Source organism: Medicago sativa, chromosome 1, assembly GCF_051527215.1.
Source record: "Medicago sativa cultivar Bolivia chromosome 1, Bolivia_mono, whole genome shotgun sequence".
In the NCBI taxonomy this organism is placed as follows: domain Eukaryota; kingdom Viridiplantae; phylum Streptophyta; class Magnoliopsida; order Fabales; family Fabaceae; genus Medicago; species Medicago sativa.
Genome location: NC_140749.1, coordinates 3,713,758 through 3,725,010, shown reverse-complemented (window position 1 = coordinate 3,725,010; position 11,253 = coordinate 3,713,758). Strand labels below are relative to the sequence as shown.

General features: G+C 32.4%; 1 protein-coding gene across 1 annotated transcript; it reads left to right on the top strand.

Moving 5' to 3' along the window:
• The first annotated feature begins 4,218 nt into the window (after window positions 1–4,218).
• LOC146951814 (protein ACCUMULATION AND REPLICATION OF CHLOROPLASTS 6, chloroplastic-like) lies at window positions 4,219–10,016 on the top strand. The gene is made up of 6 exons (XM_085755093.1): window positions 4,219–4,819; window positions 5,609–5,833; window positions 6,818–7,078; window positions 7,211–8,174; window positions 8,380–8,516; window positions 9,490–10,016. Exons 1-6 carry the CDS (start codon window positions 4,307–4,309, stop codon window positions 9,778–9,780), a joined length of 2,391 nt encoding a protein of 796 aa, XP_085611219.1. The 5' UTR covers window positions 4,219–4,306; the 3' UTR covers window positions 9,781–10,016.
• Window positions 10,017–11,253: the final 1,237 nt, after the last annotated feature.

Sequence of the window (11,253 nt, the reverse complement as noted above, 5' to 3'; positions counted from 1 at the left end):
CTAGGGTTATGATATGATCTCCTATCATGTTTACATTCATAATATGCTTCTTCCATTCATTATTCACAATAATGTCTATCACATGTCCCAATGTAACTTTGTGAATGTACCAATGCTTAATTCATGAACTATATAATTCTTTCGCCTTTTCATCCACACATTTAGTTTCTTGTATGCACGTAAAATTATTATTCCTCATAGTCATAGTATCCACTATTTCCATAGATTCCCATGTAAGAGTACCTATATTCCATGTAAGAGTGAGTAAATTTCTTTACCCACACCCGTTCATGAAGATGTGGGAACCCTTGCTTATTTTTTACTATATCTCGATGGCGATGTTGGGACCCTTGCTCATTTGACGTTGTACCTAAGTTATACAACATGTTGCTTCTAGGGAACGACCTAACATTCACACTGTTATGCATTCGGCCCATGTCATGGAGATTAATTAAATTATTGTGTTGGCTATCGAGACCTAATACAACCCTTCTCTTTCATCACGGCTTGGGAAACCAAACTGAGAGAAAGATATATATATATATATATATATATATATATATATATATATATATATATATATATATATCAATGATAAACACTTTTTAAGAAAGGAAAGTCCACTGTTGTATAATATGTCGTAATTATGTAATCCCAAAAAGTTATGATTATGAAAAATACTATGTTTTTTGTTGAAATAATTATTTTTTTTGACAAATTGTTGAAATAATTATAATAATAATAATCTATACAATACATAAAGAGAATACATGGTTTTGGGTTGACTTTTTAACATTGTTATTGATGAGTTTTACATAGAATGATTCGCCTTCCTCACCCATGTATATATTCTTGAGTAGATTATGTGTTAGCCGGTAATGAAGATATATTTTGAGATTATTAAATCTTTACAAAAATAAATCACAACAAAGGCACAATTAAATCTAATATGTTGATGTAACCAAGTGATTGAGTTTTGAGCTCAAGTGGTTAATGAGCTCCCAGACGAATAATTCGAGAGAATCTGAGTTTGATTTTTTGATGGAACAATTCTTGATCAGGTTATCCTTACCTCACGGAGGAATTCCAGATTACCAAAGTCCATTGAGCAATGCTATGTAGTACGAAAAAAACACGGAAAACAACGAAACAGTGGTAGAGATGCATACCAACTGCTATTTAGCGGAAATCATGGGTCTGCTATAGTGTTATTCGTAGTTATTCATAGTTTTTCCTCCATACCATAAAGTATTTCCCAAGTCCATTTCCCCTGAAAACCAAAAGGTTAACACCAAAAAAAACAAAAAGAATCATTTTGAAGAACCTATTTAATTATTAAATAGAACAATTATTAGTTAGTTTTTACTTGTCTCTCAATTGAAGTCTGAAATATTGGGATCATTTTTTCCTAAAAAACGAAGGCTAACATTAAAAAATATAAACGGTTGATGAATCTAAAATCGTAAATTAAAAATCCACAAAGAAGAATTTTATTGAATTTGATGTCACAATCATTTCCATGATATGTGTTGATGTACATGGATGGTTATCAAGAAAGAATAAATAGTTCCCTAAAAAAAAAAAAAGTGGAACATCAACCATATCATGTTCAAATTGTTTATAATCATTTCTATATTATAACAAATCAGGGACTGATTTGTCTCTAGTATAAAAATATGAGAGACTAATTTGAATTTTACTTTTTCTCAAGGTTTGAATTATACTGTTAGAAAATTGTAAGAGATCAAAATGAATCTTCACTCTTAATATTTTTTATATAATCTTAACTATATTTTTCAAATTTAAAAATATTTCGTTTAAACGTGATTTTTTGTGTGCAAATCACTCTTAATCTTTTTTTGTGGTATAAATAAATAATAAACCTTTACAAATATACATCGTTGTGATTGTTTGTGATTTTTTGGGCTAATACGTTACACTTTTTAATGTAATCACCAACATTAAGTTTTTTTTTTTAACGAACCAACATTAAGTTTTGGTGTGTTATATTTATTGAGCATTGATTGACGTTGAAAAAAAAAGGTAATAATCATTTAAATATATTGTTTTATTCATAAATTATTTTTAATAAAATGTGAGGATTGATAATACAGTCCCGTAACGGATGTTGAGAAATGAGAATGTGAGAATTGATAATACAGTCCTATCTGTTTATACTTTAGAATATATTTGGGCATGTTTGGATTAGCTTATTTTAGTATGCAAAACAGCTTATGCAAATAAATATGTCTTCATGTATTATTTATTATATTATTTATTAGCTTGTTAATGGTTTATGAATAAAACAGTTTGCGAAGATACAATTTTCGTTAAAGTGAACTTATAATTTAAGATAAAAATCTATTTATTTGCATACTCTTTTTCATAAACTTAAAATAAACTCAATTCAAACGGGGCTGTGGTTTGCTAAAAAAATAAATAGATTTAGTGGTGAAATATCGGATGGACTAATGTCATGGTAAAAAAACAGAAAAAAGAATCTGTCGGATAAAATAAAAATTGAGTTTGTATTATGTTTTGTTGTTTGATACGAATTTAGATTTGCAGCAACACCTGAGTTATTTAGAATACACTTTCCCTCATTCAACTGTTTATTAAACTTGTATATTAACGAAATTACAAACAAATAAAAAAATCAATAAAATTGACAATAAAAAAAATTATACGGGACTGCATAATAAGAATTCATGATGCCTTGATAAAAAACATGATTTACATGTACCACAAAAAAAAAACACCATACACACGATGCATCCCTAATAACTGTATAGTGCATATATAGGGAGAAACGATGTGTGTCTCAATTTATATCATGGACAAACCATACACACGATTATTCTCCATGGAAAACGAATTTCAAATGAAGAAATAGTAATAAAATTGGTATGGGATGAAGAGGCAGATGAAAGTTATGAGAAAATGATTATCTATTTATAGGGTAAAAATCATGTATACTTAACAATTCTCTCCTTTATGTCACATTCAAGAAATTAATGTAGAAATTTTTTCTTCATTTTGATTCGTTGATAATAAAGAAAAATGAGTCATGTTTCAATTTGATTGGTTGATATGAAAATCATTTTCATCATAGTCAATCAATTTACTTATTCAGGTTTTTAAAGCTTCTTAATACGCAATACAAAGATAGCTTTTTTATTCCATTAAAATTAATAGTTTTGTTATTATTATTTCATTTCTTATTTTGGAATTCATAACTGCAAATTAATTACTACTTTATTTGGTTATTAAGAGAAATAAGTTATTCTTCGTTTTGATTGGTCGATTATTAAGACAAATGTGTCTATGTTTATTTTAATTGGTTGATACAATAACTGTATGCATCATAGACAATCATATTTGAACTTGAATTATTCATATAATATACAAAAAATAAAATAAATTGAAAATAATCGCAAAAAAAAAAACGTCAAATTAATAAATCGAAAATAACATTAACTAAAAAAATTCATTTAAACGATTTTATGTTAATTAATAAATCTTTTGGAATATTTATATCTATCTGAATTTAAAAAAATTAAAATAATTAATTTCATCGAAGATTAAAATTAAAAAAATCTTTTAGTAATATGTTTTTAAAAATAAGAATAAAAGTTAGTTTATTTCATCAATTTCGTTAGTTCATAACAAAATCATGGATTAGCAAAAAAAAAATCAATTCGATAGGGTATCAATCAGTCAATGTTACAATAATATTTTGTATTAGAAAAATTATTATTAAATTTATATAGTGCATTACATAAAAAACATTGAATCTTGTCAAAAAAATAAAAAATAAAAAACATTGAATTGTAACATTTCCATAAAAAAAATAACATATAATAACACAATATAATTGGTCTTCCAAAAAAAAAATTGAATTATAACATTTTCATAAATAAAACATTAGAACAAAAGAAGATTAGAGTGCCACATGTCGCTAGTTGAATGAAACTTTAAAACCTTTAAAAATGGTGACACTTGTCAAGAAAAGAAGAGAAGAGGCCTTGGAATAGGTGGTAAATTTATATTATATAGATATAGATATGTTTCTTGTTAAAAAGTTTATCTAAATATTTTCATCTGAATTTGAATATCGATTTAAATAAAACAGGTTTAAATTTGAACCCGAGAGACCTTTTGAGTTGTATTTTGAGTTTCACTCTTATAACCAATAGTCAGAAACAACGAGATTATTTTATTACACATTGGATAGAACATAACTAACTAGAGGAGAGAGAGGGAGGGAGAAGAAAAGGGTTTTAACAAAAGTTCAAAGTTTTAAGCTATGGATGCTGCGGTGGTAACCGGCGTAACCATCGGCGTCAGCCTCTCCACTCCCCGCCGTCTCACACGCTTCTCCAAAAAACCTAACCGCCTCCATTCCTCCGCCGTCTCCGCCACCAGCAAATGGGCGGAGCGACTCATTTCCGATTTCCAATTCCTCGGCGACACCTCCTCTTCCTCCACCCCCACCACCTCCGCCACAGTCACTCTCACTCCTTCTTACCCTCCTCCAATCGAACGCCACGTGTCACTCCCTCTTGACTTGTACAAAATCCTCGGCGCAGAAACGCATTTTCTCGGCGATGGTATTCGGAGAGCTTATGAGGCGAAATTCTCGAAGCCTCCTCAGTATGCTTTCAGTAATGAAGCTTTGATTAGTCGTCGACAGATTCTTCAAGCTGCTTGTGAAACCCTAGCTGATCCTGCTTCTAGAAGAGAGTATAATCAAAGCCTCCTCGATGACGAGGACGAAGATGAGGAATCTTCCATTCTCACTGAAATCCCTTTCGACAAAGTAAGCTTTCAATTTCATTCAATTCAATTCAATTCACATTTGAATTCTGCTGCGTTAGAAAATGATTAATTGTGTTAATTGCAATGATAATATGAGTTTCATTTGCTAAAACACTCTTATTAATTGTACTAAGTGGAGTAGTGTAGCTAGAAGAATAAGATACAAAACATTAGGTTAAGACTATGTTTGGTAAAATCAGCGAATAGTTGATAAGCAGCTTATAGTGGATGAGCTTATGGTAGATAAGCTAGATGATTGAATTTGTAGTGTTTGTTAAATTAGCAGTTGAACTAGCTTATATATATGAAATGACATGAAAAAATATATATTTAATTAATATATAATTTTTTTCAATTTAGATTATAAGGGTAAAATTGAGAGAGAGAACTGGTAAGTTATAAACTATTTGAGTTAGCTTATAAAGAAACTTTAAGCTAGTAAAAATAAGTAATAAGCTCGTGACAAAATGACTATTGTCTTTTTTAATCAGACATAAGCTACAAGCTCAGAAGTGTGTCTTGGCAAACATACCTTGAGTGCCACGTTTGAGTTGCACCTCAGAAGAAAATAATTTATTGTGTGTGTTGATTTCAATGATAAAATGAGTTTCAATTACTAAAACACCCTTATTAGTTGTAGTTTAATAAGGTTAAATTAGTGAGAAAAAATAGTTAATGTTTCATTGGTATACTAACATGACTATTATTTTGGGACAGAAAAATATTGCAAATGAGGCAGAGTATTTGTTATTTTTAACGTAAGGATTCTTTTTATTTTTATGTTTTGTAGGTTCCTGGAGCTCTGTGCGTGTTGCAAGAAGCTGGAGAGACAGAGTTGGTGCTTCGGATTGGAGGGGGTTTACTGAGAGAGAGGTTGCCAAAGACGTTTAAGCAAGATGTTGTGTTGGCTATGGCGCTTGCATATGTTGACATTTCTAGGGATGCTATGGCTTTTTCCCCACCGGATTTCATTGTTGCTTGTGAGATGCTGGAAAGGGCATTGAAGCTTTTGCAGGTGAGAGATAATACCTAGTTTTCAGGCCTATAATAATGTAATTTACTAACACTGATGCCTGTCTGGATTTAGCTTCTAGGATAAGGAAATACCATTATATGGTTTTAGATAATTGATTGATTATAGACAAGTTAAATGAGAGTTTTTTGAGAAATTTGAAATGTATAGGCTAATTTCAAGTTGTATGAGAAACAATTGTTTGAAAATTTATTGATATTATACGACTTTTTAATATTTCAATTTTGATAAGTATTTGTAGACAAGATTATCCATACTTGACTCTACGAGTAGTAGAAGAATACCCTGTAGACATAGAACATAGGCAGTGCCCCCTTTTTTGCAATTTGATGTATTCAGAAATTGCACTGATTAGACAAACATATATCTTTTTTTTAGTGGAGCCATACTATCTAGTATAAAGATTTGTTACCGAACTGAGTACAAAAATAAAGAAAAAGTATAACTATTCATGATGGTTCAATGTAAAAAGTAATAATCTACCCAGTTATTCAACCAATCTTAATTACTCATGCAACTTTTACAAAATCTTTTCTTTTAAGCTTGCAATATATTAGAACATATATGTATGTTGTATATTTTTTATTAAACATTGTATAATGTTTAATGAATGTCCGTGGATTACTTGTTATCAGGACTCGTTTAAAATTTTGTGTACTCTTTCATGCATTATTGTACATAGCTTTCCTAATATTGATGTAATCTCACTCATCACTACTGCCACAAAATTGATATGGTGCTGTTGTTGTATTATGGATGTGGAAGTAATAAGTACTTGGGGTGAAATTGTGTATTTGTCAAGTATAGTATTCCTTTTAAAACTTTACTACTGTTGCATTTCCAAAATCTACACAATATTATTTTTGCATGTATTTAATGTGCATTAAAACAACGTGTATAGCTTGTAGACTTTTAAATTGCAGTTCTGGTGAAATATGCTTTCTGATGACTCACCTGATCATGTAGGAAGAAGGGGCAAGCAGCCTAGCACCGGATTTACAAACACAAATTGATGAGACACTTGAAGAGATAACCCCACGCTGCGTATTAGAACTTTTAGCCTTGCCTCTTGATGATGAACATCGAGCGCGCAGAGAAGAAGGTCTCCAAGGTGTCCGCAACATTCTGTGGGCAGTCGGAGGTGGAGGAGCAGCAGCAATTGCCGGGAGTTTCACACGTGAGGATTTCATGAATGAGGCATTCCTGCATATGAAAGCTGCCGAACAGGTGTTCATAGAATATTTTGTGCATGTTTTTTATTTTAATTTTCTTTCTCCCCCTTAGTTTTTGTTTATGAAGGATTTACATTTATCTCTTTCATTAATTCTTTTTATCTCCAATTTTTTTTTTTTTTTTAAGGTCGAACTTTTTGTAGCAACCCCTAGCAATATTCCAGCTGAAAGTTTTGAGGCCTATGGGGTTGCACTTGCATTGGTTGCACAAGCCTTTGTAGGTAAAAAGCCACATCTTATCCAAGATGCTGATAATTTATTCCACCAACTTCAACAAACTAAGGTAACAAATATGAGGAATGCTCCCTCTGTTTATACTCCCATGGAGATGGAGAAGAGAGAAGTTGATTTTGCATTAGAAAAGGGTCTGTGTGCACTGCTTGTTGGGGAGCTTGATCAATGTCGATCATGGTTGGGACTCGATAGTGACAGCTCTCCTTATCGAAACCCATCCATTATAGACTTTATTATGGAAAACGCAAAAGGTGATGAAGACAGTGATCTTCCTGGACTCTGTAAATTGTTGGAGACATGGTTGATGGAGGTGGTTTTCCCCAGGTTTAGAGATACTAAAGAGACAAGCTTTAAGCTTGGAGATTACTACGATGACCCCACAGTGCTAAGATATCTAGAGAGGCTGGAGGGTGCTGGTCGTTCACCCCTGGCTGCTGCAGCAGCTATAGCAAAAATTGGAGCTGAGGCTACTGCTGTTATTGGCCATGTCCAGGCTAGTGTAATAAAAGCATTAAAGAGGGTGTTTCCTGTTCGGTCTGATGATAAAATATTGACATATGAAGTAAATGGTGAGAAGGATCATTCCAGTGTTTCTGAAAATGAGGATCCCCTTAGATTATCAGATCAGAATCCTCCTGTCAATGTTGAGGTTTCTGGAACAAAAAATACTTCTGAGATAAATGATGGAAACTTTATTACTGATGAAATAAAAAATGCAAGTGTGAAGATCATGTGTGCTGGTGTAGCAATTGGACTCATAACTTTAGCTGGTTTGAAGATTTTACCTTCTAAAAATGGCTCGCCCATTCTTCGCAAAGTGACTGGTTCAGCAATTGCGTCAGATACTATCAATTTAGGTATGATCTTTTTGAATCATCTACAACCATTGGAGTACTAGTACAGAACTACAGATATTTTCTTACACAACCATTGGAGTACTATAGTACATATATTTTCTTACTCTTGAGATTGATTCAATTATCAGAGATCTGAAATTAGGTTTTTGATGTAAACTTCTGGCAATAGTTGCTTATTGTATGCATAACAGATTCAACTGTACAGGTCCTGTAGGAGATGAAGAATTAGGAGAGCAACTACCAAAAATGAGTGCAAGGGTTGCAGAAACTCTAGTCCGCAAGTGGCAACATATCAAATCCCAGGCTTTTGGACCTGACCATTGCCTAGGAAGATTGCAAGAGGTAAGAAATTTAGTTGGTCCTTTAAAATGGAGGTGGGAATTACTAATCACACTGTTCCAAAATTTTGTGTGAATATGATCAATGCAGCGATAATATATTTTTCTTCTACAGTCTTGTTAAATATGGCAACTGTGCAATCATGTGTCTTTCCTTGACCTCATGTGCAATTATTTATGTGTGTTTATTGTTTTTCCTTTTCATTGAATCCCAATTTGGTACAATGGGATACCATTTAGGCTATGTTTTTTTTAGTTTTGTCAGCAGGGGGAATGAATTGTTTCATAAATTGAAAATGAAGGAGTGGAATTAGAACCTTTTGGAGAAGAATTTTTTGTTTATTTTCTTTTTTTGGTAGAAAATTGTAAACTGGTTAGTGGTTTCTAAACAATCATTTTGATGATGCGAGTATACACCGTACCACATGATATTTTTAAATTGGGTTCTAGTCCTCTCCATTGAAAAATCTCCCAAACTTAGCTAACCATTTACTTCCTCTTCCTGGTTTGCTTCCTCCATTCCCATACCCCCACACTGATAAAAAATGGGTGTTGAATTTTCATTTTGTCAACATTTCACAGTAAAACTGAACTAACATTTCATATTAGATACCGAAGTCAGGTTGAATTTTGTCAAGTATAAATAACATGACCCCTTGCATATGGGATGGATCATATATTATATATATGTGCATAAATGGGCAGGGTGACCTTTTCATGTGTATGTATGTGGGGATATTGGGAACTGAGAAGCATTATGCAACTTCTGAATGAACTGTTATGTATTATATTGCTTGTGGATTTTTCTTTCTCCTGGACCAGTACTGAACATTCTCTTTTGTTACTTCTTAACTGATTACTAATAATCTTGAGACAGTTTTCTTTGGTGAATTATATACTATCCTTTTATTTTTCATAAACAATTTACCTACCATCTTTGCATATATGAAGTTTCACTGAAGTTTAAGATCTGCCAGGTGTTGGACGGTGAAATGTTGAAGATATGGACTGATCGAGCAGCTGAGATTGCAGAGCTTGGTTGGTCGTATGACTACAATTTGGAGGATCTCAACATTGACAGTGTGACTGTATCACAGAATGGGCAGCGTGCGGTAGTGGAAACAACTCTCAAAGAGTCTACCCACCTCACTGCTGTTGGTCATCCACAACATGATACTTCCAGCAGCAGAACCTACACAACAAGATATGAAATGTCTTTTTCAGGTTCAGGGTGGAAAATTGTTGAAGGAGCTGTCCTTGAGTCGTAATTAGGTTTTGTAACATGTAATATATGTCAGGTTAGTGTGCACTTCAATGTCACCCTCTCGAGCCTATCTCCACAGTCTTGTATGTACCTGTTGTTTTGTGCATTTTTCAAGCATTTATGTAGTCAGGCTGTAAATACTTGCAGGGTATTTGATCAAATAATTATCCGGTTAGGATGTTAAACCTCTATTTACTTACAATCGTTTGGAAATTCAAAAATGAAAACGATATTATCAAATGGAAAAGTGTAATGTGGTCATTGTTTGGACAATATTAGGGAAGCGAAGCGGGAAGTTGTCAAGTATGGAAGGATGTTAGGTTTTGAGTTTACCAAGCTGAGCTATTCCCAAACCAATCCTTAGAAAACTAACAATAATTTGTGTAAACTTCAATTAATTTATGTAAACCTTTTCAGTTGAGGATTGGGTGGTTAATCAAAGATTTGGATGATTATTGCAATATTTTTTTATTTTCAAAAAGTCTGTGTAGGTACGAACAATGTCAAAAAAAAAAAAAACTCCCCACTTAATTAGAAAGTGAGAAACTCAATATTACAAGAAAGCTGATTATATCATTACTCTTTTTGAGTGTTAGATTTGCTTCAGTGACAATGATGGTGCAAGATCAAATTGGGGAAAAAATAGGGGCTTGAAGCTTACTGTTCTACCTTTTTGTACCCAAATTTGAGTCTAAAGTTCACCAACTTTCGTATTTAACGCCGTGTAGGACAAATGTTCACAAAACTTGTTTTAAATTTTTTTCATAGGTGCTTTTGTTTTTAATTATAAGTTTGCCACCACATCTTCTGTAGTTTTTGCACATAATGAATGAAATTGTCAAGATCCGTCCCATAAGTACATATGATAAAAGACTATAGGGGTATTTGATATGCTAAAGTGTGAGTTTGAACTAGCAATTTTTCACCTATTAAGTGTGAATTTTGCCGCTAGGCTCTTTAAAATTACTTTCTCTTTTTATTAAGATAAAAAATGTGCATTAAAAAGCAAATATTCGTCTTGAATATTGGTATTGATTTATGAATTATGATGCTCTAATATTATGCAGATTCAAATGCTCTTAATTACTTGATATACATACATATATTAAATAAGTTTTTAGTTACACATGGTTGTCAAATATTCATTACGGTACGTAGCTTGATAGTGTATATCACATGGATGGATATTTCTTCCCATCCGTCTCTACTACGTCACTACGTCTTGTGATATACGTTCTCCACAGTCTTAGGCTTAAAGGCCAAGCAATACCAACTCAGAGTCGGAAGAAGTGTGTAACGAACAAATGCCAAAAGTTGATTCTGCATGATATGAGGGTCCATCATTATGGGCGTTCAACTTCTTGGTTGGCGTTGATTTTGCACTATTCTATATATCTATATAGTGTATATATATTGGCTAAAACTCCCTATTGCTTGGAGGCAAAGATTCCCTATTATTTGGATAGCTTTTCATTGA

Coding starts and splice junctions, on each gene's coding strand:
- LOC146951814 (XM_085755093.1), top strand. CDS start 4,307: ATGGATGCTGCGGTGGTAACCGGCGTAACCATCGGCGTCAGCCTCTCC. Junction 5,834..6,817: donor GGGCATTGAAGCTTTTGCAG/GTGAGAGATAAT, acceptor CTGATCATGTAG/GAAGAAGGGGCAAGCAGCCT. Junction 7,079..7,210: donor ATATGAAAGCTGCCGAACAG/GTGTTCATAGAA, acceptor TTTTTTTTTAAG/GTCGAACTTTTTGTAGCAAC.